The sequence below is a fragment of the Podarcis raffonei genome, chromosome 14 (genome assembly GCF_027172205.1).
Source record: "Podarcis raffonei isolate rPodRaf1 chromosome 14, rPodRaf1.pri, whole genome shotgun sequence".
Lineage (NCBI taxonomy): Eukaryota > Metazoa > Chordata > Lepidosauria > Squamata > Lacertidae > Podarcis > Podarcis raffonei.
In genome coordinates this window covers 27,656,630-27,683,284 of record NC_070615.1, presented here as the reverse complement: position 1 = coordinate 27,683,284, position 26,655 = coordinate 27,656,630, and the positions used below count along the sequence as shown (strand labels likewise).

General features: G+C 48.1%; 1 protein-coding gene across 1 annotated transcript in view; it reads left to right on the top strand.

The window, feature by feature from the left end:
* The window catches only part of RASGRF1 (Ras protein specific guanine nucleotide releasing factor 1), a 59,659-nt gene that overhangs the window by 10,190 nt on the left and 22,814 nt on the right, over positions 1 to 26,655 (top strand). The window contains exons 2-10 of the mRNA XM_053364935.1: positions 2,464 to 2,570; positions 5,848 to 5,995; positions 13,381 to 13,473; positions 17,648 to 17,901; positions 21,557 to 21,636; positions 21,905 to 22,098; positions 23,250 to 23,359; positions 24,673 to 24,791; positions 25,853 to 26,013. Coding sequence (XP_053220910.1) covers positions 2,464 to 2,570; positions 5,848 to 5,995; positions 13,381 to 13,473; positions 17,648 to 17,901; positions 21,557 to 21,636; positions 21,905 to 22,098; positions 23,250 to 23,359; positions 24,673 to 24,791; positions 25,853 to 26,013 — 1,266 coding nt within the window. The remainder of the gene's footprint in view (positions 1 to 2,463; positions 2,571 to 5,847; positions 5,996 to 13,380; positions 13,474 to 17,647; positions 17,902 to 21,556; positions 21,637 to 21,904; positions 22,099 to 23,249; positions 23,360 to 24,672; positions 24,792 to 25,852; positions 26,014 to 26,655) is intronic.

The window sequence follows — 26,655 nt, the reverse complement described above, 5'->3', positions numbered from 1 at the left end:
TCCAGCTTCAATCCGAATTGAGAAGAAGAGTGATCTAGCTGTGTTTTTGTTTAAGCTCACATAAAATGCTTTCATATTATCATGCGGCTCTGATATCTTAGCACTCTCTCCTCATTGCTTTTTGCACATAGTGTAAAAAATAAAGAATAAATGGAGATAAGAAATGGCAGGGTGCATTAGACACCATTACAATGATTATTATATGTGTTATTATTAATTTTATTCATGTACCAGTTTTATCTTCCAAGGCTCTCAATGTGGTGTGCATGGTTGCATTAGCAGCACCAAGGCTGGGGTGCAAGACTAGGCAGTGTGTATTTGAGGTCCTGGGATACCCAGATGATAATACCACACACACACACCAGCCTCACGGATGTGGTCCAAAGGAAAGCAACATGTTTGGCACCAGCTTGGCTGCAGGAATTCCCAGAAGGAGGCATACAAGGCACCATCCAGCTGACCCAGGAACTCTACTCTGGATTTGTGGAGGGTTTACTCCTTAGACTTTTCTTCTCCCAAGGATATTCCACATGGCGGCAGAGGTTTAGGAGCAGAATATTCCTTTTTCTAGATGGGCTACCTTCCCAGGTTGATGAGCCTCAAGTGCCCCTCACTTCCCTCTACAGCATGTGCAAAAACTGCCTTCTTGACAGATGGACCACCTATTGGTCTCATCCGCTCAATCCACCAGAGCCTGTCTTTGCACATAGGGGAAGTCTCTAACTCACCGAGGGTTTGAGACCCATTGGCTACCCTCACCTGGTTTAGCCGGCCAGTCAAAGCCATTCCCTGGGTGTGGTTGCTGTCACATGCTGGCAGCTTCTAGGAGCCACAGGAGAGAGCTGGCTGGAATGTAGTTAACCATATATAGGAAAGAGTTGCATCTATTGCTGTGACCCTTTTTTGCCACCTTTGCCCGACCCACCTCCAGCATGTGGCCACAGAAGGTTGTCCAAAAGAGGATGCGTCCCTTGGCTAGAGTAAGAGAGGAGCAAAGGAATCTGCTTCATACTTCATGCTGGTCCATTTACTGCAGTGTTCCCTACACTGACTGGCAGCAATGTCCCTCCAGGTTTCCAGATAGAGTCTTTCCCAGCCCTTCCTGGAGATGCCACTGGAGATTGAACCTGGGACCTTCTGCATGCCTAGCAGCTGCTCTGCCACTGAGCTTCCTGCCGCCCTTTCCCTCTTTGGAGCATTTGCTTTAGTCTGTGCTTGGAGGCCATCAGTTTTGTGGGGCCATGTGGTTGGATTTTGGATTCCAGGACGTCCTGGCAAGAGCGGAAGCCAGAGGCAGAACGGACGGCGCTCAGCATTTCCTTATTTATTTTCCAACTTACTCGGTTCTGTCTCTGGCCTTAGAGAACATCCCTTGTTTCCTAGGAGACTGCAGGGAAGGAGAGTAGATGAACTGCGAAAACTCTTTTGCGGTGCTCGAAGCCGCCCTGATGAAAATTAACACAAATACAGTAAATGCCAAGGGAGGCTAAAAATAGCCTCTGTGCCAAGCCCCATTCTGCTCCTGTCCATGTCAGCCTGGCATCTGAGATGCAGCAAAGTCTGCGGGGGGGGGGGAGCTTCCAGGGCTGGTGGGTGGCCTGGATTCTAAGGGGCTGTTCTGGGGCAGGTGCCTTCCATGGGCATGTGTCCATCATGCCCCTTGCTTTCTCTCTCACAAATGCTGGTCCATGATCCTGCTGCAAAGGTTCAGCATTGGCACCTCTTAGAGACAGGAAGGTGGTGGTGGGGGATAGAAAGTAGCTGCCCCAAACCATTTGCTCATCATAGTGCCTCTGGAGGGGAAATCTGGGTGAGTTCCCATGTCCCAAACGGCAGGGCCGACATCTGCTGTCCCCACTACTGCCGCCCCCTTCCCCACAGCCAGCCCATGCAAGCCAGACCACAAAAAGCAGCCAGGTGCACTGCAGAAAATGAGCCAGGAAGGAAGAGACGTTGAATCATAGGGTTGGAAGGGATCTGAAGGGTCATCTAGATCAACCCCCTGCAATGGCATTGCTGTAGTTTGGAAGTGGCTGGCAGTCTCTCCTGGGGCCCTCTGGCCTCTTCCCTTGGCAAAGCGAGGAGGGAGTGGCTGCGACCTGCTTTCTCCTCTCCTTCAGGGCAGACTACCTACCAGCAGAAGTTGATTAATAAATTGATGGTAACAACAACAACAACAACAGCAACAACAACAACAGCAACAACAACAACAAACCAAGAACAACTGGCCCAATAATGCTGCAAAGCCGTATCTAATCTGTCATGGCTTTCATGCTTTTGCCTGCTAGAAAATGCTTTCCATGGACTTTCCCCATAATAAATTTGTAACCTTTGGAGTTAGTCCTCTGCTTTCTGTGTCTTCTGTGTAACAACGCCAGGATGAGTTAGTGATATTTAGCAACCTTACAGTGGAATGCAGCTGGCTGTCTTTAGGAGTAATAGCTCTTCTCTTTGTTTTTATAGCATTATTTCACTGTTAACTTCAACCATGAAAACCAGAAAACCCTGGAGCTGAGGACAGAAGATGCTAAAGACTGTGATGAATGGGTAGCAGCCATTAGCCATGCCAGGTAAGTCCTCCTCCTTTTCTCAGCGGCTCCGTGGAACATGAATCCTGCTGGGGCAAGGTGTCTTGGGCTGGAGGGCTGGGCTGGCATGTGTCAGGTCAGGTGCAAGAGGCCGCTGACCATGTTAATCCTGCTGGGGGAGAGAGAGTGGGAGAGGGAGCCAGTAAGAGGCCTTATTTCTGGTCACCCTTGCTGAGCAATGGCTTCTAAGTAGTACAGTGGCACCTCGGGTTACATACGCTTCAGGTTACATACGCTTCAGGTTACAGACTCTCCTAACCCAGAAATATTGCCCCGGGTTAAGAACTCTGCTTCAGGATGAGAACAGAAATCGTGCTTCAGTGGCACGGCGGCAGTGGGAGGCCCCATTAGCTAAAGTGGTGCTTCAGGTTAAGAACAGTTTCAGGTTAAGAACAGACCTCCAGAATGAATTAAGTTCTTAACCTGAGGTACCACTGTCGTAGTAGTACTGTAGTATTAGTATTAGTATTAGTAGTAATATAATATATTTACCGGTATTTTTCCAGCCACTCTAGGTGGCTCCCAACATAATATTAAAAACACGATAAAACAGAATAATAATTTATTATTATAGCATAGAAGAAACCATATACGAGGGAATCAGCCCCTCTGAGCTGCTTACAGAGAAAAAGTTGACAATGAGCAATGCTTGGGCTGACTCTGGAATTCTAAAGAAGCACAGGATTTTGCTCCATGCCTAGAATTCAGCATCCTAACAACCTCAGAATTTGTTGCTGGGTTTTTGTTTTGAGTTTTGCGTTCCACATCTCATGGTTGCAAACAGGGCTGGCCCAAGACATTTTGCTGCTTGAGGCAAAACAGAAAATGGCAGGAGCCCCCTCCTCCTCCTCCTCCTCCTCCTCTGCTGCCACCTGAGGCGACTGGAGGCAGCCCAGGGAAGCCCCAGCACACTGAATGTGGGGGAGAGAAAAAAAGGAGGCAAGAGGGGAGCAGGCAGTGGCTGCAGGCAACAAGCACAGGAGGCAGTGAGCAGCACAGTCCTTGGGCTCCAGATCAGCCGCCCCCTCCCAGCTGTGCCCAGCCTGCCCCCCAAGGACAAGGCGTTGTCAAAGCCCTGGTTGCAAAGATAAGCATCAGTGTGTGTAGTCAGTGCCAGGTAGGAGCAGGAAGCGGGGGGGGGGGAGGCATCTGGAGAAGGCTCGGGGTGTTAAGGGAGTGTCCTTGCTCTCCTTCCCCGTTGCCCATAGAACTGCAAGAAACAGCCTCAAACAAGCAGGTGTGCCGTGCGGAAAGGGAACACCTACACTTCCAGGCATCAGTTTGCTTTGTCTGGAGTGGAAGGTGGGATGCCTTTTTGCAGCACAGAGGATGCTTTGTGGCCTTGCTGACAGAAGGCTGAGGGAGGGTGTTCCCCCCCCCCCCCACTCTCTGGCCTTCTCAAAATGTGCTGGGCAGCAGCTGGGCAGACTTAGGAGTTGGAGATGATGTTGCATCAGATATTTTTTCCTCTACTCTTAATTCTGCCTCTGCACCTGGGACGCTGCCAGTTGCCACAGCCAGAGATAAGAATTCATCCTTGACATTTGCGTTTTAATTCCATTCCCTTTCTTTTAACATTCAATTCATTTTCCTGGAAAGGCTGCTTTTAACCAAGCAGGGAAACAAAGAGGCGGCTCCCCCACCCAACTCACATGTGAAATATCGTGGGCCAGATCCTTCCACGAATATTTGAATTCATAGAACTCGTAGAATGGGATTAAATGGCAGTACAGCCCTCGACATCTTTACTCAGAAATAAACCATGCTGAGTTCAATGCGGCTTTACCTTTGTTTCCCAACCAAAGTCACTGCCAGCTTGGAAGGAGCTTGGCCATTCCTAATCGCCTGCAGTCCAACCCATATATAGGTCTACTCAGAGGTAAGGTACACTGACTTCAATGGGACATATTCCCATGTTAGTAGATATAGGATAGCAGCCTTACCTGTCCTTTAGTACCAGGTTCAATGTGTCGGGTCACTTCCACTGAAGCCAGTAAACCAAGCCTGGTATAGCAGGACATGAATCTGCCTCCTTGATGGGAATGAAAAGGTCTTTGAGGTCTTCAGGGTTTCATCTCCATAATGGTTGCCAGAGATTTTGCAGAATCTCTCGCTGATCCTTGTGGGCTCATAGGGTTGATCCATGTGACCCAAAGCTGGCACAGAGCGCATGGAAAATGAAGAAAGCATCACAGCTGGTCACACAGTGGAAGAAACCACTGTCCAGTTGCTCTAGCGTGTAACCAGATCAATTATGATCCCTGTCTTCTGCTAAAAATTGATGTGGCTGCAAGGCAGATCAAGCAGCAAACATGCCTGGTGTCTGTGGCCAGCAGGAGCATAGCTTGAGTTTGGCATGTGCTCAGGGCCTCTTTTGGGGTTATGTGGGTTGGCCTCTATATGTGGCCCACGGGGTAACAGTGGCAGAGTGCAAGTTTGGGAATTGGACATGGAATCTTGATCTTCAGATAATCACTTCTTCGCTGTTATTACTCACAGGCTGAATATGGGAAGCCAGCCTTCCCCAGTCTCCTGGTCCTGATGCTTTGAACCAGAACACCCATCAGCCTCAGCTCTTGCAGCTGCTCTGGCTGAGGCTGATGGGAGTCAGTAGTGCTGGCTTGGCCCACGACTGTGGGTGCCCGGGCTGTGAGTGCCATGCAGCATGCATGATATTGGCACCGATATTTGTTGGTGCCGGGCACCTTCATGGGGAATTTTGTGGGTGCTCGGTCACCCAGGGCCCCAGGGAGTTGGCACCTATGATGGGAGTTGTAGACCAAGATTTCTGGAGGGCACTAAGTTGGGAAACGGCTGTTCTAAAGTGTTTGGATAAAAAGAATGGCTGGAGCTTGATGGCAATGATCAATCGGAACGATCAAATTCAAGCCAAGCAGTGGCAGGGAAAGTTCATGCTCTGAACTGTAGCAGCAGAGTCGTGCCATTCCCTTCCCCCCATGATGAATGCAGTTATCGCTTGATGGCTTGTTGGGTCGGCTCTCTCTCTCTCTCTCTCTCCCCCATAGGATTTTCTAATTGTGTTGGCAGCAGACACGGCTTGAGGAAGCCACCATGAGTAACAAGATCCGCCCCAATGTCAGCATTTAGGGCAGCACACGGACCTGATCCCCCAAGTTTTCCATTGTTGTTGGTGGTCATGAGTGCCCAGCCTGGTGGGTGGGTGGGTGTGAGATGCAGAGCAGGCAGGAAAAGCAATGGAAGGGGAGGAAATGTCTTAACAACTCTGTCTATATAACAGTTATAGGACTCTTGCTACAGAGCATGAAGCTTTAATGCAGAAGTACCTCCATTTACTTCAGATTGTGGAAACGGAGAAAACAGTTGCCAAGCAACTCAGGCAACAAATTGAAGATGGAGAAATAGAGACTGAGCGCCTGAAATCTGAGGTAAAAACATGCTGATTATGCAAAGGGCAAAGGAGCCTGTGTGGTTGGTCCTTGTGGCTGCATTCAGACACGCATCATGCCAGGAGAAATGTGCCCCCTTCCTCTCAGCGGGTTTGGTTTTTTTTTTGCCAGCAATTTGAAGGACCCCATCTGCATTTCCTGCCCTTTGGGGTATTTGATGGCACACGATGGGCTGTTTTTGCTGCTCTCTGACTTCCAATTTGGTTTTAGGCGAACTGTATACTTTGCCTATTTTGATTTTACTATGTTTATGGACTGTTTGCATTTCTGTAGCAGTATTTATTTATTTATTTAGTTAGTTAGTTATAAAAAAATGTATCTATATCACTTTTTACAAAAAATAATAATATGAAAGTGGTTCACAACAGCAAAAATAAGATAAAACCATACCATAAAAGGTTAAAAACAAGGAAGTTTAAAACAAAGATCAGTAACCCATTTTGCAGGACTCTTAATTGCCTGAATAGGCCTGGTGTAATTGAAATTTTTCAGCAGACATTGAAAGGTTGGCACAGAAGGTGCCTGTTGAATCTCCACAGAGTCTGACAGGACTGGGCCAATGACTTGGTTTCCATTGCTGTCAAATGAGCATCACCAACTCTGGGAATGAATAATGACACTCCTGCAAATGATCTTGTGACCGAGCTGGAATAGAAATATTCAGATGATGCCTAAGGTACCCTGGACCTAAGTTGTTCAGGGTTTTTTAAATGAATACAAGAATGTGGATTCATTGTTGCTATTTCTTTGGTTTCAAACTTTATCTAGTTTAATTTTTTAAATATTTCTGTAAGTCACTTTGGGCTGTTTTGAGAGAGGTGAATTGTTAAGCAATTTAATAAATAACCGCAACCGTAATGCAAAGGAAAGCCATCAGAAAGGTGGCATGTTCTAGAGGTGAAGTGATTTGTAGCATCCCAGGTGAAAATGCCATGGGAACCAGATTCACACATGCACAGGCAGGGACTGAACCTGTGTCTTGCTTCTGCATGGAAAAAGCTGTGTCTGAATGGTGTTTTGAAAACCAAGTCTCCGGGCTGGAGTGTTTACCCTTTGACAAGAGACTGCTTGAAGTTCCACCAGTTACTTAGTGCTGGCTGTGCAGGAGACATTAATACCCGAAGCACAGCAATATTCATCTGGAAGGGGGTTGAGTAGGATACTGTCGGTTGGGCAAGTTATGGTGTTCAACAGATTTTAGAAGGGATGCCTGGAAGACCCCTAATCTGAAAACTTGGTTTCTTCCAGCAGTAGCAGACCTTGCCATGGGCATGAATGTTATGGGTCAAAGCTGTTCATTGTATAGTTTAAAAAAATCGAGCAACAAGTAACCCAAGAACTATCAATATGTTGGTGCATAATTAGTCTGCCTCTGAGCTTAAAGTCTTAGTGTTGTACTTTCTGCTGTTCCCCTCAACAACACCCCACTACCCTTTGAAGCGCAGATCAAATGACATTTTCCTTTAATGTGCAAATTTTGCTTACTGGATTTTGAAAGGGAAAAGCAGCTCTTTCTGCTGTGTAAAAGATTTATCAGCAGACCAGCCAGGAACTCTCCCTGCCAGCAGAGGAGTCATTTCAGCTATTAGCATGGCTAATATCAGAAGTGAGTCCATTTTGTTCTGAATATGATCTGTTTGATAATGCCTAATTATGAATAAATTGCACACTGCGTTAAAGTCAGTGGTTTGGTTGGTAGGTTTATGGGGACAAGATTTTCACTGAAAGGACAAGGTCCACCAGCTGTGATTATTTATTATTGTTTATTTGTTGCTGCTTCTTTTCCCTCAAAAGTGAAATTCAAACTGACTTGCAAAAATGAACATTAGAAACAAGGATAAAGCAACTTAAAATACACAAGTAATATAGATAGATACAAGAGCAGATCCTTTTCCAACCCATGAAAAGATAAGCAGAAAATCAAGATCCTAAGACTTTGGGGGACTAAAAACACAGTGATAGCGCCCGGCATGGCTCCCTGGGGAGAGCATTCCACAAGCAGGGAGCCACCACTGACAAGGCCTGTTCTTGTGTTGCTGTCCTCTGCCCCTTCCTTGGAGTGAAGTATGGGGGTCTTGAGCTACATAAGGCTTTATTTGTCAAAATCAGCACTTTGAATTGGGCCCAGAAACTAATTGGTAGCCAGCGCAGTTAGGCCAGGATTGGCGTAATGTGCTCAGAACCTCTTGCACCAGTGAGCAACCTGGCCGCGGAATTCAGCATCAGCCACAGTTTCCCAACCATTTTCAATGGCAGTCCCACATGTAAAGCATTGCAGTAATCTAGCTGAGCAATTGCCAGAGCATTGAAAACAGGAGTGTCTCCACCTCCATCATTGAGCCTGGACCCGGAAGTCCAGCTCCGAGGGCCCCCTGGCAGTTCCCTCACTGCGAGAAGTGGAGTTACGGAGAACAAGGCAGAGGGCCTTCTTGGTAGTGGCACCCGCCCTGTGGATCACCCTCCCGTCAAATGTCAAGGAAATAAAAAATTATTTTACTTGGGAGACATCTGAAGGCAGCTCTGTATTGGGAAGTTTTTAATGTTTGATTTTGTATTATGTTTTAATATGTGTAGGAAGCTGCCCAGAGTGGATTGGGCAACCCAGGGAAGGGTACAAATGAAAAAAATATTATTATTAGTAACAGAAGTTAGGCTATCCCTCTCCAGACAGGGGTGTACCGGGGCCACCAGCCAAAACTGACAGAGGGCATTTTGTGCCACTTGAAGTCACTTGAGCCTTAAGTGACAGTAATGAATCCACAAGGCTACACACCTGCTCCTTCAGAGCAGAACAGACTGAATCCCACCCTTCCTCTCAGCTACTTAGAATAATAGAATTGTAGAGTTGGAAAGGACCCCAAGGGTCATTTAGTCCAACCCCTGCGAGGCAGGAATCACAGCTAAAGAATCCCTGACAGGTGGCAATCCAACCTCTGTATAGAAACCTCCCGCAAAGAAGAGGACTTGCCACAGGGCCACAGTTTGAAGGACATGCTGGGGGGGGGGAGAGAGACCAGATGTGCACATTTTCTGAGCCCAGTTCTTTCCCCATGAACACCTGCATTTTGCTTGCACTCCTTCTCCCCCCTATTCAGATTAATGGGACTGAGTACTGAGCCTTTTATGTCTTCTGTGTTCCTGCGCATGAATTATAATAGTTTGATAATGGAACAAAGACTCTCTCCCCCAAGGCATGCACACTGTACATTTGAAACACATCACACCCCAAAGGATCATGGGAACTGTAGTCTGCTCAGAGTGCTGAGTTCTGTGAGGTGTAAACTAGAGTTCCCAGAATTCTTTGTGGGAAGGCATCTGCCTTTAGGTGTGTGTTTATATGCTGCCTGAAGAGTGGGACAGAGAGGGGTTGCATTGCCAGGCAGAAGTCTCCCAGGAGGTACTCAGTGGACACCCCACCCCCTTTTAGGCCTAGGAAGAGGTCCCTACTTTCTCTCTAGCCCCTCAACTCCACCACTACCCTGACCTCTGGGAGTGGAGCGGGGGCGGCCTTTTAAAAATAAGCAAGCCTCCTGCATAACTCAGGATCCTCACACCCACCTGCCCCCTTTCCCTGTTTTGCTGCCCAGAGCACCCATATGCGGCATGACACTTAAAAAGAGGGGGTGTGATGTTTAAAAATACCAGGGCTCTAATGGAGGCTGCTCTGTATCTCGTTGCTAGGGGCAACCTCAGGATGTTAAACTGAATGGCATCAGCTTCGAAGGGACAATGCTTTTGTGCATCTCTGATTTGTTGTTGTTGTGATGTCACTACCCCAGAACCAATCTTGCTTCTACGCCTCCCAGTTCATTTGCATGCTTGAATTTGATTTGTTTAGGAGTTTTCTTTGCATGGAAATAGACATTTTACATCTCCGTCTTTCAGTTCATACAAGGAGTGTTTGCACCAAAACATTGTTCTGGTGAGCTGCCGGGGCATGACCTCAGCTAAGAGGCCGAGGGGTTGAAAAAGCAACAGGGAGCATCCAAGACAAGGAGCCTCCCTTCTGACTTCAGTTGTACTTCATGTGCAACCTGTGTTTGCTTATGCATCCCATTTTTGAACATTTGAAAATGTGCAACCAGTTAACGGATGCAAGATAAGGAAGCATGAGGCTTCTGGGTGCAACTGCCTGATCAGTCTGGCCCAGGAGGTTGTCTGAGGTGGACAATTCAAGCTGATTGACCTTTATGGATATTGGGAATGTTTTCCTGGGAATCCAAACCAACCTCAGCCCTGACTCTGACCTGCAGTATTATGACAGACCACATTGCAGAGCTGTAGTAAGCTAGAAAGTAGAGGGGGGGGAATTCTCCATCTCTCACAACTTGTGCACACCCAATGAAGCTGAATGCTAGAAGATTTGGGACAGATCAAAGAAAGTATTGCCAGAAACCACAGGATGGGAGAAGGCTCTTGGGCTTGGATCCTGCTTGTGGGTGTCCTACAAACACCTGGTTGTCCACTGTGAGAACAGGATGCTGGACTGGATTGTCCATTGAGGTTCGACTGTTTTAGCTTTGGGGTTGGCATTATCTGGGCCAACTTTTAAATGTTTCGTTCTAAATAAGAACTGAGTTAGAAAGGGTCAAAGATCAGGAAGCTCTTGGCTCTGCTGCTATCTTTTGGACTTTTTTGGAAGGTGGGATACTATGCCCAATCTCAGCTGCATTAAAACCTTGGGGTTTTCCTGTGGTTTTCAAGGACTGCTTTCGCTGCCATCCACTGATGCATTGAGAAACAGCTTCTCAGTCTGAATCAGGAAATAACACCTTCTGACAACAGAATGGTCTGCTCTGTACTTCTTGCTATCCACACACCATACCTTTAAAGCACTAGTATACCACTTTGATAGTTTGAAGGATCCTGGGAACTGTGGTTGATTAAGGGTGCCTGGAATGGTCACCTTGTGAGGTCAGCACCAATAACAACCTACAATTCCCAGGATGATCCATGACTGGATGTCAGATGCCTCTTCCTCCTGTCCTTTCCGAATAACTCCATTCCATCCCCCCTTTTTTCCTTCCAGTGGCTCAACATTCCATGTTGTTGAGTTATTCTGGATCCTTCTCTCTCTTGTTTTTTCTCTCTAGAGATTTTCCAGAGCATTTGCAAATCTCAGGGTTACTCTGAGTCTGCCAATACCTTTCTCTTTTGCGTGGGTGGTGCGGTTTGGGCTACAGAAGCATGAACACAGAAAGACATTAATCAGATTAGGGGAAAAAATGATATTTATACACTAGGCTAATTAATTCAGAGTAAGTCACAATTTTACATCTACATCACCAACGCATGTGTTTTCCTTTACCTAACTGATGGTGATTCAGCTTCCAAGCAACACAATTCCAAATTTGCCTTCGTAAAGTAACCACCCTTTAAAAAAACAAAAACATTTATATGAAATAATACTGAGAATGCTATCAGCTCCTTGCCCCAGTCCCTAAGAGACAGCCCTGAACAGGAGGGATTTGGCTGTGTCAACTGAAAGTACAAGGGCAGGAGGCCTGGCTACCTGGCACAGGTATTGCCATCTTCTCAGTCAAAAAGTGAAGAGCTGAGGCAGCAGGTCACAAGGCAGGTGGGGAAGGAGGCTGGTGGGTTGTGCCATGTCAGACAGGTCCTGCCTCCTCTTAGGACCAGATCAAAGCCCTCATAGCAGGATGGGCAAGCCTGAAAACCAAGCAGGGGGCACGTTATTCTCCTCACAATAACCCTACAAAGCAATATAGGCTGCAAGAGAGTGACTGGGAGGCACTTAGCCACTAATCTTCAACACCATCACAGACACACATGACCACCACTGTGCTGTCAACCCCCTTCCCCTCCAGGGCCAGTGTCCTCCCCTTGGTCCCCATCTGTAGCTTTCAAAAAGTGGAGGCAGGGGCCTCCTTCCTTCCTTCCTTCCTTCCTTCCTTCCTTCCTTCCTTCCTTCCTCCCTCCCTCCCTCCCTCCCTCCCTCCCTTCCTTCCCTGCATTGCAAGGAGTTGGACTACAGGGTGCTTTGGGTTCCTTCCAACTCTACAATTCTATTTATTCTTTCCTTCCAGGGTGGCTGTGCATCTTGCAAAAGGCATTGCTAGGGGGACTTGTGTCATCCACCCTCTGAGCTGGCCTGTGGCATTGTGTTTGGATTGGAAACACATCCTGCCACCCTGAGATCAAAGTTTTTAAAAGATGTTCTAAACACTTTAAAAGGGAGAGGAGGGCAGGGGAGTTGGGGCCCGACGGAAAAGATGGAATGAGGAGTTTGAGCCCCTGGAGCCAAACCTTGACAATGCCCCTGAAGCCAAGTCACCTTGTGGGGAATGGGTGAAGGGGTGTGTGTGTGTGTGTGTGTGTGTGTGTGTGTTTGTGTTCAGCCTGGAAAAGCAAAGGGAAGGTGCAACCATCCCTACTGGAACTTGTATTAGGGGACCCCGCCTTTGATCCCCCACACATTGACCTGAGTACTGGCCTTTGGGGATCTCATTCAAACCATTTCATTGAAGTGATATCTTATACTGGACCAACTGATATAAGAGAATGTAAGCCAGCCATAGGCAAACTCGGCCCTCCAGACGTTTTGGGACTACAACTCCCTTCATCCCTAGCTACAAGGACCAGTGGTCAGGGATGATGGGAGTTGTAGTCCCAAAACATCTGGAGGGCCGAGTTTGCCTGTGCCTGATGTAAGCTTTTGAGTTGCACAGGGCTCTTCATCAGATAAGTTTTGTGGAATTCACCTTATATTAACATCAAGTGGTTTGGTAAAAAAAATCAAATACTTTGTGTGTGCCTCCTGCAATAATATGGAAGAAAATGGCAAAGGACTATATGAGTTTATTATTGCCTACCAGGGAAAGGGCCTTTTTAGTGGTGTTCCTCCAGCTTATGGAATACTTTCTGAGAAGGCTCAACTGGTGCCTATGTTAGGCGTTCCTTTTGACACCAGGTGAAGACTGTTTACTCTTTTAAAATCCTATGTTTTTATTTCTTATAACTCTTTTTCCTTATTCTTTTTTTTTGGGGGGGGGTGTTTTACTGAGTTTATGCTGTTGGGTGCTTTTACGCTGCTGTTTGTTAATTGTGCTGGCAATGCTTGTAAATATTGATTGTTTTTAGTACTGTTTCATTTGAATTTCATTGATTTTATTTCATGAGCCGCCCAGAGGACACAGTTGATTGGGTGGCATAGAAATGCCCAAATCGAAATAAGTCTCTGATGGAAGCTCCCCCATGGAATTCCAGGGAGTTCCGTACATCTTGCTAAAAGTGCATCTCTTGCTGGCTGAGCGCCTTCATCATGATGGGCCCCCTGAGTGAAGCTGGCTTGTTACCATGTCAGTCCTTTCACCTTTACTTCTCTGTTTACTTTCTGCTCCCAGATTGCAGCCTTACTCAAAGACAATGAGCGCATCCAGTCCAATCAGACCAATGCACCCAACGACGATGACAGTGACATCAAGAAGATCAAGAAGGTAGGCTCTGGTGTTTTAGAGAGCTTGGTCTCTGCTCCAGCCTTCCAGATGTTTTGGACTCCCATCAGCCTCAGCCAGCACAGGCTGGTGGAATTTGGAGTCCAAAACATCTGTCATAATTGAGGAGCAAGAGCTTTATTATAGCCAGTAGGTGGTGGTAAAGTGTCTTCTTCTGTGCTTTGCAATGCCATTAACCTCCAGGAAGGAGAGCAGACTTTCTGGCTAGGCTGGTGCTTGTGGTCTGCAACAGCTGGATGGTGCCAGAGAATGGGGAAGTCAATGTCTCTGTGTGCTGTTGTGTTCTGTGCTTCTCTGTGTGGTAGGAAGGTCCCAGGTGATGTCTTTGTCACAGTGATATTGACATACAAATGTGAGGATATTCCTGAGGGATGGAAATAGGTGCCCAGGAAGTCATTGTCTGGATCACAGCCACTGCAGGCCAGATACCCCCAGATCTCTCCACCAGCTCTCCCACAAAAAACATTGGTGGGTGGTGGGGACAAATAAAAGTGCACAGCTCCTGGCTGGAAAGAAGGATCGCCCCCCCCCCATCTGCATTGGCTTCTAAATAGTTTGGGTCTCTGATCCTTAATGCCTCTGAGTGGTCTTGCTTCTCCTTCGACATCTGCTGGTAAGACCCTGCTCCACATTCCAGTAAAATGAAGCACAGTTAGTGGGGAGGTAAGAAAGGGACTTTGAGGTTGTGGCACTTGGGAGGCCCACCTTCCCCCTGTGTGATCATATTTGGCTTTTCAGAGATTAATAAAGGCTCTTTTATTGAGTCCACTCTTCAGTCTGCACCAACTCTGCACCCAAAAATTAGTTGCTGCTTTGTGTATTGTTTTGGCTGCTGTGTTTTTATCCTTATAATATTACTTTATTGTATTGAAAATGTGACTGAATGCTGCTTTGTGGACTTTGTGAAAAAATAAAAAATAATCATCCAGTGAATTTTGAAAATAAACTCATCCTCTCCTCGGATCTCCTGGTTCACAAGATGCAGGGTGGCTAATCGCTGGACTACTCTTCAATCTCCATCTATAAAAGGAGACTTCCCAGTGAACCATTTCAAGGGTGCTCATGGAGGGAGGGCCTTCACATTGGACTCCTACAGTTTCCCTGGGCTCTTATGCACACCATATTTCCCATAGACCATGGCGGATGACCTTTGCTATGGATTAGTTGAGGGAGATTGGCCAGGAAGCAGATACAAAATGTTTGTTTGCTTAAATTGATATTTTAATGCCACCTTTGGCTCTGCAAAGAGACCCTAAAGCAGCTTGCAGAAAAAGACAAGTAAAAGCAATAAAATCAAACAAGGAAAATAAAACACTGACTTGTTATACGTCTAGACAACATTGCTCACTAAAACAGAGCAGCAAAAGGACTCAGTTTACTGGGCCAGATAACAGTAGTACTGGCTGCAAAAGGACCACATAGGAACACAGGAGGCTGCCTTATACCAAATCAGAACCATTGGTCCATTTTGATCAATATTGGCTACACTGACTGGCAGCGGCTCCCCAGGATTTCAGGTAGGAGTTTCTTCCAACTCTAGCTAGAGATGCCCTTGGGGATTGAACCTGGAACCTTCTGCTTGCAAGGCAGATGGTGCACCACTGAGCTATGGCCCTTTGCCTTTTCACTATTCTTTTAGAGGTGGAGAAGAAAGGACCTTCCCAAGGGAGGGGATATTGGAGCCAAGAAGGCCCCACACGTGTGCCAAGGCACTTTTGCCTGCAGCACTGTCAGGCTGTGAACCTGAACTTTCGGAGGGAGGGAAGGGGTGCTACTCTATCCAGAGCAAGCTGGCTGCCCATTCCTGGGTTAGGCTTCAACTGCCCCCAACATTTGCCTTGTCTGTAGGGAAAAGGATGCAGTCCAACACAACCTCCAGATCACAAGTGCCTCCTTGTCTTATGATGGAAAAGAGGACGGGGTGGGTGGGTGGAGATCTGAGTGGATGTCATCTACATACTGATGGTGATCCTGCTCTCCAGCTCCCCAGACGATCTCTTCCAGCAGCTTCAGGTTGATATTAAAGCAACACGGGGGGCTGGGTGGGAGATGGTGGGAGATGAATTCCTACAGAAGGAACCCTGGCTGCTTATATCTGGCAGGCTCTGGTGTTTCTTGGATTCTCGCTAAAGAATCTCCAGGCTTCAGTTTGTTTCTTCATCCTTGCCCTTTCCTTGCAGTTGGAGGTTCACCCACACAGAAACCTCCCTCGCCTCTCAGATGGAAATCTTGCATTGATTTACGTCGCAGGACCTGCAGCGTTTCATGCTGCCTGTCACCCAGGAGATTCCAAGCAGGGGAGCGGGGGAACCACCCTGCCGTTTCTTCATTGAGCTTAGGAAACACAAAGGCGTCACTTGGAGCTCATTAAGAGGCTGTAGTTTCTGGGCTGCTTCAGGGCCCCCTATACCTGCCCACACGGTTGGTGAGACCTGATGCAGACTGCCACCTCTCCATGATGTGTGGGGAGGTTTCTGGGAGTGGGGAGCAAATAGGTTTCCTCTTATAAGCGCAGGTGAAGGCTAACAGCAGCCAACCCAATCCTGGAAACTTTTGGTACCCAGATGAAAGACTCGATGAGGATGAGGCTATGACTCCTTTCTCATGAGAGAACCCCTGGTACTGGGAGAACTCCTGGTACTGAATTGGGGCCCTCTCAACAGGGTGGGCACAGCCGTAAAACCATCCTTGGGCTCAGAGGATGAGTTCCCTGTGCCAAACATCTGTCTTCTCAGCCTTGCAGAAATCAAAGATGGCAAAACCTGGTAGGGGACCAAGGTGGAACAAGGCACATTACAGACCTTGTCAGCCTATAGAAGACTTCCATTGGGTTTAGCTCCCTGTTGGGGGCAGCAGTGCTTCTGAATGCCTGTTGCTGGAAACCATAAGAGAGGAGAGTGCTCTTGTGCTCCAATCCCACTTGCAGGTTTTCCATTAGGGCATCTGGTTGACTACTGTGAGAATAGGATGCTGGACTAGATGGGCCAGGCTCTCCTTATGTTCTGACAGTTCGCTAAGTAGGGGATCCTCAACTAGCAATGCTCATTTGGAGCTGTCCGAGGTCCTGATTTTATCTGCCTTCTGTGATAGAGCTTCTGACCAATCTTCACTGGCTTGATCTGATTTTTCAGGCTATGACTTGCATCCGGCTATTTTGGCCAGCCTCTGCCTGCCTTGCCTTGACTTCACCAGATACCATCTCCTTCCCCCGTGTGCCTCAAGTGCCCACAGAACAGAATACCAGGCCAATGTGGCCTGCAGTTCAGGGAAGGGTATATAGAACCTGCTTTGCATGCAGAAAATCCTAGGTTCAATCCCTAGTGGCCACTCTAGTTAAAAGGCCCAGGTAGTTAGGGATGGGAAGCCCTGCTGGACTCTCCAGAGAGCCACTGCCAGTGAGAGTCAACAATACTGGACTTGAAAGGCGTATGTGTTGTAATTGGTGTTTTGATCTGCTCTTATTTATGTATTGCATTATCTGTAGCAAATGTTTCTGTGTATATACCCTTTGGTGCCAGTGTGTGACGGTGCTTAGAGACATATCAAAGCCTTTCCTGAGAGTGGAATTGGCATGCTAGGTACAAGTGCAAACGTAGAGTATATATACAATATTTACACTTCCAAAATCCAAGGCCCTGGGGCCAATCTGCCTGAGCTTTATGTACCGATCCAGAAGTGCTTCTGTTTCCACCAAGATTTATATAGGGTCTGGTTATGGGTTTCTCAGCAGAGAAGGGAAGTGACCTCATGCATGCTCAGAGGCACTCTTTTGTTTCATAGGAACCCCCAGCCACTGGAACACATTCTGAATCCAAAGTAGATTAATGCCCTGAAATTCTGTATTTTAATAGGTACCTGTGTGCACATAGATATTAAATACACCATATAATAATAAACAGAGGAGCAGTCTGTGAAGGGCACTATCTAATCTCAGGGAAATAATTGTAGCTTTATAAATACAGAAGGGACCGATAGATCTGTTCCAGCCCCTACAAAATGAGACTGATGAATCTCTTTGCAGAGCTGGGATGGGTGTGATGAAATCTTGCTGGGATCTTCCTTGCGCCAATTTGAAAGCTCCATGCCAAATGGTCACCTAGTACTTATCCCTGTTGCTTTGTGTGATCACCTTATGAAACTTCTTGTCTTTTATCAGGTCCAGAGCTTTTTACGAGGCTGGTTGTGCAGGAGGAAATGGAAGACCATCATCCAAGACTACATCCGCTCACCTCATGCGGACAGCATGCGGAAGAGGAACCAGGTGGTCTTCAGCATGCTGGAAGCTGAGGCAGAGTATGTTCAGCAGCTGCACATCCTGGTCAACAACTTCCTGCGCCCACTGAGGATGGCTGCCAGCTCCAAGAAGCCCCCTATCACCCACGACGATGTCAGCAGCATCTTCTTGAACAGGTGAGTAGGGGCCACTTCTGGCTATATCTGGCTCAAGGAAAGCAACTTGGTATTCCAGGGTTTAAAACAACAACAACAGAAGCTAATAGCCCCACAGTTATTTGTTTTGCTTGGGTGTGTTAGATTTATACCCTGCCTTTCAACTTTTCAAAAAGTCTGCTTGGTGGCTTATAACCAGATTTAGTGTGTTTTATTTTACTTTTGCAAGCGTAACAAAAAAGGGCTTTGGGGAGCCTGTTGCTAAAAACTCTAGGACAACAAAAACTGTTTCTTATTTAAGAGCTGGAAACCAGCCAGTGAGAGGCTATTGAACCATGAAATGCAGGAAGCTGAATTAATTCTTTGTGTCTGACTTCACCACAGAAAATGTAGAGGAGATTCTTCTAGCAGAACTGATTCCCCCCACCCCCCACCAGTCAGGGAGGGAGCCTGAAAAATTGAGTCAAGTAGAGGTGACAGGATGAAGTTCTGGGTCTTGCCAGCAAATTAGCAAGTAACAAATCACCAGGGTGATCTAGTAGACATAATATGCTTGGACACATGAAAGGCTTTAAAAAATGGCAGGAGCAGAGAATGTGTCTCTGGTCCTCAAGAATTTTCCGGACTACAACTCTCATCATCATCATCTTTGTCCATTGGCCATGCTGGCTTCTGGGACTGCTTGAATTTGGAGTCCAGCAACATTTGAAGGACCACAGACGTTAAAAAATAAATAAAATGTATTTATTTATCCATTTATATCCCACCTTTCTTCCAAAGAGCTCAAGGTGGCATACATGGTTCTCTTCCTCCCCATTTTGTCCCCACAACAACTTTGTGAGGTAGGTCAGGCTGGCTGAGTGCGGATTCAAAGTCTACACTCCCAGGTCTAGGCCTCTAACCACTACACCATTCCTGGCTCCCATGTTTTCCCCCACCCCATGTCATAAGTTATGCAAGCACTGGACAGTGTGTGTAGGCCAGTGGGCAGACTTGCCAGCCCCACAGTCAGGCAAGGGGGATGTCCCAAGTGCAGGATCCTTCACCACCTTCCAGCAGTGACTTGCAAGGAACCTGCCAGGCAGCCAAGTTGTTCATGCAGCAACTGCCACATTTAATGCAGCCCCCTCTAAAGGTGCACCTGGAGAGAAAGTGCAGGTGTGTCAGTCAGGACTTGTGCTCTCTCTAACACACACACAAACACACACACACACACACACACACACACACACACACACACACCACTTTCTAAAAATACTCCCTACAGGGTGGGCTTTGTTTCCACAGAAAGGAGGGCACAGGCCAAATTAGCTTCCAGCTCTGGTGAATTAGAACAAATGGAGCCCTGGGCTAAATTCTGCCAGGACTGAGCTCTCGCTGCATCCCAAATCCAGGCACCAGCAGCTCCTGTTTTTGCTCGCAGCTGAAATCGCCTGGCCTGTTGCTCAGCGCTCCCCCTCCCAGAATGTTTCTGTTGTTATAGCTACTGGTGCATTAGATCATTCCTAGCAGGGGTAGATGCCAAGCCTGGCATTCAGCAGTAGGCAGGCTTCACAAGCTCCTCACCATCCTATTAGGCACTAATGGAGCCTTCAGAAAGGCATAGCAAGGGGCTGTGCAAATGCACCGCCAGGGGCCTCCTCCAGTGCTGGAACTGGGATGGTCAGATCCTGCCCTGCAGTAGCCCATGAGGAAGGAACCAGGGAAGGGATTCTGGCCTGGCAGGCTGGACCACCTCATCAAGAGAGCAGCCTCCCTCCTAGTGCCTGGATCATTTTCTGCCTCATTTGGCCCCAAGCTCCATTAACCCTTTCCTCCACCTTTCTGACCTTGTCTTGCCCTGTTAGCAGGGCACACATCTCCAAGTCTGTGTGTATCTCTGTGTGCCCTCAGGCATGCTGCAGTGTTCCAGAGAATCCCCAGTTTCTACTACGATGGCACTTTAAAACTCCACATTGCAGCTCCAGAACACATCCTTCTCGACCAGTGCTGTACCTTGTGGCTGTACTAAAATATACCTCCCAAACATGCATTCCTAGGACTCTGTTGTTTTCCTGTGCTCTGTGGTGACCCCCAGCGGACTTAGGCTGCATAGACAACATGCTTTTAAACTGCACTTGGAGCACATTCTTTTCCTCAAAGAATTGTGGGCCCTGTAGTTTACCCCACACCGCTTTTTAATTTCCAGCAACCCTTAACAAACTATAGCTCCCAGAAATCTTTGAGATGGGGAAAATGTGCTTCAGATCATGGGACCTGTAGTTTAAGGGTGCTGAGAACTGCAGCTCTGTAAGGAGAAATGACAGGGATGCGGATGGCTCTGTGGGTTAAACCACAGAGCCTAGGACTTGTCGATCAGAAGGTCGGTGGTTCGAATCCCTGCAACGGGGTGAGCTCCTGTTGCTCAGTCCCAGCTCCTGCCAACCTAGCAGTTCAAAAGCACGTCAAAGTGCAAGTAGATAAATAGGTACCGCTCCGGCGGGAAGGTAAATGGCGTTTCCATGCGCTGCTCTGGTTCGCCAGAATCAGCTTAGTCATGCTGGCCACATGACCTGGAAGCTGTACGCCGGCTCCCTCAGCCAATAAAGCAAGATGAGCGCCGCAACCCCAGAGTCGGCCACGACTGGACCGAATGGTCAGGGGTCCCTTTACCTTTACTTTTAAGGAGAAATGACAGTTCCCATGATTATTGGTGGGTGAGTGTGCATTAAACATACAGTATAGTTTGGATGCAGGCCGAGTATCTGTGAGCTACCTTCCTCACTGGATAAGTGCTTGAACATCTGCCATGGATGGCATCACCAGAAATGCAACAGAGCAGTTTGTTCTTGCCACCTTCCCACAAGGCAGGATAATTGCTTGGCTGGTATCCACACTTCCACGTGTCCTGAAGATCGACAGCAGTCTGCCCATCCTAGTCCCTCTGTGGCTGAAGAATCCCTTCCTCTCTCCCAGGAGTGCAGGGATCAGTAGTGGGAATGAATGGGCAGCACAAGTGATGCTTCAGTTTGAAGGAAGAGGGCAATGTTTACTTTGAGCTGCTGTTGAAATATTTTACTGGCTGACAGATTCTTCTGCTGACAGTCAGGGGCTGGTGAGAACCAGTATCAGATGAAAGGCATTATTAGTTATCTCTTCCCACCTGCCCCCCTTTTTTGTATGAAGACACCTGTGCCCAGACAAAGCACATGGAAACATGTGCACAGGTGTTCTGAGCTGTGTGCAGCAAGACCAGGCTTGTCCGAATGGAAGGAGGCCAGCAGCGCCCAGCTGAGCAGGTTTGCTGAAGAAGATACAAATATATGTTGTGACTGGCCACCTCACCTTGAAAAGGATATTGTAGAGTTGGGAAAGGTTCAGAAAGGGGCAGTCTAACTGATCAGGGAGGTTTCTACGAAGAAAGGTTGTGGCATTTGAAATTTTTTAGTTTAGAGAAAAGGGGAGTAAGAAGCAACATGATAGAAGTTTATAAAATTATGCCTAACATGAAGAAAGTGGATAGAGATAAGTTTTCCTCCCTTTCTCATAACACTAGGAGTCCTGTGTTTGCAGAGAATAAAAGGTTCATTCTTAAGAACCGAGCACTCACTCCCCATACTTTTTGAACCCTGGAAGCACCAGGAGGATGCCTAACACAATGGCTCCCCCATCTGATTCATTTTCTTTTCTCTTTCAGTGAGACGATCATGTTTTTACACCAGATCTTTTACCAGGGCCTGAAAGCACGCATCTCCAGCTGGCCAACCTTGGTGCTAGGTGAGTGTTACTCTTTGATCTTTGTTCTCTTCCTGGTACAACAGGAGGACAAGTGTCAACCACAACAAAATGTTGCCGCGCAGAGTTGCTCCTATTCAGCCACGACCTCTCCTCGGATGCTGCATTCCATGCCCTCATTCCCTGTTTTTCCGTACCCCTACAACAACCAGCCCATATCCTGTGCCCACTAGGCTCCAGGGTAGAGTCAACAGGGGCTGGCTGCATCTCCTACACCCTCCTCTTCTCACTGTCGCCTCTTTGCTCACAGCTGACCTCTTTGACATTCTGTTGCCGATGCTCAACATCTACCAGGAGTTTGTCCGGAACCACCAGTACAGCCTGCAGATCCTGGCTCACTGCAAGCAGAACAGGGATTTCGACAAGCTGCTGAAGCACTATGAGGCCAAGCCGGACTGCGAGGAGCGGACGCTGGAAACTTTCCTGACATACCCCATGTTCCAGGTGTGGGAGGAAGCAGCAGGTGTCTGTCACAAGGGGGTGCCCAAGACAGCCTCTCTCTCCTTGCCCAAGTGCAAGGAGAAATTCCAGTGTAGATCCCTGGTGCCAGGGATGCCAACTTGAATAAAATATTGGGGGGCCCAGGTAAGCCCCAGCCACATAATTGATCAAAAATAATTTATCGGGGGTGTGGATCTGAAGCAGTGGCGTGCAGTGGAATTTTTCATAGGGGAACAGTTAGGGCCAGAGGCACTAGGTTAAGAAGAGGATGGGAGGTTGAAGTCATGCATGTGACATTGTGGCGTCCTGACGTCACGCGCGTGAGCATCACGCTTGCCTCCCTAAATTGGTCAGAAGATTCCCGGGCTTTGCAAAGGAGGTGCCAGGGCTCTGACAGGATGCTGGAGCCCTCCTGCCTCATTCCAAAAGCTGGGTGGGCTTTGGGAAGATGGCAGGATGGATCTTAAACCCATCACAGCTTGCACCTCCCTCCCTAAGCCAGGCAGAAGCTTCCTGGGCTTTGGGAAGGAGGCACCAGCGGAACATTTAGGGAACTAGTCACTAGCCTAGTCCCCTTAGTCCAATAACCGCACACCCCTCAGTCCCTAGGAGTTGACTCTTATGCCTGTTGCTGGGATGGAACAGAGCGGCAGGGCATCTTTTTAAAGCCTGGCTCTTTCTGAATCAGGTCTCTTAAGTACCCTATTAACATTTGAAGAGACTTTCAGGATATTTGTAACAGGCTGGTTTAGGGCAGATCAGGGCATTGCTCTTGGGGTGGCCATTTGGGGTGGAGAGCCTCACTTTTTGAGCAATGGGGCCCAATACATTTTGCCCACCCCCAACACAAAAAAGAGGCCTGAGTAAACTAGAGCCACCTTCCCTCATCTGGTGCTCTCCGGACATTTTGGGCCAATGCCATTTTGGACCTCCTGCCAGTGGCCATGCTGGACTCTCCCCACTTATTCTCAACAGCCATGGGGATTCTAGGGCAGCTCCAAAAAAAAAAAAAAAAAAAAATGCCTAAACCAAATAGCTTGGATGGAAGATGCCCAGAATTTCCCCCTGCTGCTTACAGGTCTTACCTGTGGACTTTTCTGCATTACACGGAATTGTTCTTTCCCCCTCTCTCACGTTGTCTCTTCTTCGCCCAGATCCCCAGGTACATCTTGACGCTGCACGAGCTCCTGGCTCACACGCCCCATGAGCATGTGGAGAGGAACAGCCTGGACTACGCCAAGTCCAAGTTGGAGGAGCTCTCCAGGTGGGGAGATTTGGCAGTTCAGGCTGTCGGGTGGAGGGTGTGGTGTGTGGAATTTTGGGCTCAAATTTTGCCATGAGGTTCTGGTTCTGGAAGGCGAGAATGTAGCCGGGTGCTACGTGACTGTATGTGCACCCCCCAAATACTCGCCGCCATCCACGGAGAGAGCTCCCCACAGCACGCTTAGCTCAGCGCCTTAATGAATGCTGAACTTCTCACATTTTTGTATAATTATCACATTGGGGAAAATAAGCCTCCATCTGTACTCCAGCAGAGACACCGTGTTCAGGATGTGTGAAGGGCAGGATGACAAGGCAGCATATGCTATTTTAGAAAATGCTGAGAAGGGAAAACACACATCCCCGAGGAGAAGTTTCAAGCTTGCTTGAGAAACTTCAAAGGCGTGTTGGTCTCGGAGAGACTCCCCGTCTTTGGTTAGATCCGGGACTCTTCCACTGGCCAAGGCTTGGCCGCATGGGCCAGAGATGGACCAGCTGGTGGGAAAGGGGCTCTGTTGGGTCAGGCAGAGGAAGAGGAGGAATCATAGAATCATAGAACCATAGAGTTGGAAGGGATCCAAAGGTCTAGTCCAGCCCAGTACAATGGGGGGGGGAGAGGTGTGAGCATCCTGCCCTTTCCCCCCTCCAGCCCAAGTGATGGAGACCAGCTCTACCATTAGGCAGAGGGAGGTAGCTGCCTCAGGCAGCAGGTGCTGGGAATGTGGGGAATGGCTGAGAGGCCTCAGAATCATAGAACCAGAGAGTCATAGACTTGGAAGGGACCCAAAGACCCATCTAGTCTAAGCCTGCAATGCAGGAACCCTTGGTATCCCACATAGGCTGCCTGCCATCCTCTACTAAGCTCTCCTCAGGGGCACTGGAGGGTGTTGTCATGTCACCCATCTTGAAATAAGATTCAGCTTATAGAATCCAGTCCATGAACTTATGTGCATGGAATGGGAGGGGCGCCATTTTGTCCTTCACCTCAGGCAGATGAATGGCTGAAGAATGGTCCGGCGAGTGACCTCCCCTCTTCCCGAATGGCCTTTCTGTTCTCCTTGGGGTGGAGAAAAGGTACAGAGAACAGCCACCTCCCCTGAAAACCAGCTTTTCTGTCAACCCTTCGCCACAAATGGCTTAAACTGGTGGAATGCTTGCTACACTTGGAACTATGCTGAGTGGTAACTCTGTCCCAGGTGCTGTCCCCCCCCCCCCAATCTATGGGTCCATTTTCTGGACTAGGGGTGGGGAAATAAAATCAGCTGCAGCCATCCCAATGCAGTTGACGTTTTGTTGACCTTTTTCCTCTTCCCGTAGGATAATGCATGACGAAGTGAGCGAGACAGAAAACATTCGGAAGAACTTGGCAATCGAAAGGATGATAATCGAGGGGTGTGAAATCTTGCTGGACACCAGCCAGACATTTGTCAGACAAGGTAGCTTCCCTGCAGAGGAGCGACAGAGTGGCCTTTTTCTAGCTGCTCAGCACAGCACCATTTCCAGGCCATTGCTACCCAGTCACCCCTTTGGTCGGGGCAGACCATGATGGTGCCCTCCAGATGCCATTGAACTCCAACTCCCATCATTCCCCTGAGCACTGGCTGTGTTAGAAATCATTTGTAGAGTTGGAAGAGACCCCAAGGACCACATAGCCCAACACCTTGCAATGCAGGAATCATAGCTAAATAATCCATGACAGGTGGCCACCCAAACCCTGCTGAAAAGCCTCCACTGAAGGAGAGTCCACCAACTTCTCAGGTGGTCCATTCCATTGCAAAACAGCTCTTGCCATCAAAAAAGATATTTAATGATAGCTATCATACCACCTTTCAAGTCTCCTCTTCTCCAGGCTAAACATACCCAGCTCTCTCAACCATTCCTCATAAGGCTTGGTTTCCAGACCCTTGGTCATCATGCTCACCCTCCTCTGCACACATTCCAGCTTGTCAATACAGTGGTACCTCGGTTTATGAACTTAACCCGTTCCGGAAGTCCGTTCTTAAACCGAAACCGTTCTTAAACCAAGGTGCACTTTCCCTAATGAGGCCTCCCACCGCCGGTGCCCTTCCACCATTTGGATTCCATTCTTCGACCAAGGTAAAGTTCTCAAACCGGGGCACTATTTCTGGTTTTGTGGAGTTTGTAAACCAAATTGTTCTTAAACCTGGGTACCACCATATCTTTCTTAAATTGTGATGCCCAGAATGGGACACAGGACTTCTGTGGATGCAGCCTAGAATTGCATTAGCTTTATTGGGGGGGTGCTAATTAGGTGTTGTCTGGGATTGATGGGATTCCTACAATACCACAGGTTGGCTCCCCCTACTCTTGAGGAGCCCTCCTCTTCTGTTGGGGAGTGAGAGGGGACGATCCAGTCTAGGGTCAAGCTAATGACTCTTGCCTGCTGCCCCAGCCTTTCTCCTGACTGTGGTGCCTGGGAAGGAAGAATGGCATGTGCCCAGCCCCTGTGACCTAGTGTTTTTCCTCATTCTCCTAGGTTCCCTCATCCAAGTGCCAATGTCCGAGAAGGGGAAGATCACGCGGGGTCGCCTGGGCTCCCTTTCCCTGAGGAAGGAGGGTGAGAGGCAGTGCTTCCTCTTCTCCAAGCACTTGATCATTTGCACCAGAGGCTCAGGTGGGAAGCTGCACTTGACCAAGGTGAGTGGATAGGAGCAGGTGGCACCCGGCCTTGCAGCGGAGGGCAGTGGGTTCCCTCTGCCCTCGGAAGCCCTCTAAGAAGTTGCTGCAGGAGAGGGTCTGTGAGCAACATCGTGGGAGGGGTGTCTCTAGGACCAAGGTGAAACTGTCAGGCTCCCTTGTTATTTTTGCTGTTGAGTGCTGGGTGTTGTTTGCATAATCTTGTTCTATTTATAGTATTGCCATGTTGCTTTTTATATGTTATTATATTTGCCATTGTGTTGTTTTGCTCTGCTCTACATTATTATTTTTTTGCACTGTTTACTTTTGAAATGCCTTTCTGTTTTCCTTGTCATAAGTCCCACTGAGCATGATTTTTGTGTTTGAGGAATAGCAGCATACAAATAAAATGAGTGGCTGGCGGGTGGGAAAGGGATCCATTTCCCACTCTTTGAAGAAGCTCCAGTCTCCCGTCACTCCCCTGAAAACTCCTCTTGCAGGCCATGCATGTCCCGGGAAAGAGACTTCCACAACTATTTCAGAACATCTCCAGCCATAGCTTTTTTTACACTATTGGTTTCTACCTTGTGAAGGAAAGCTGAGTGTGGAGTTCCTTGGCTCTGTGGACCCAGGAAGGGGGCCTGAGCTGGACCGTGACACCCT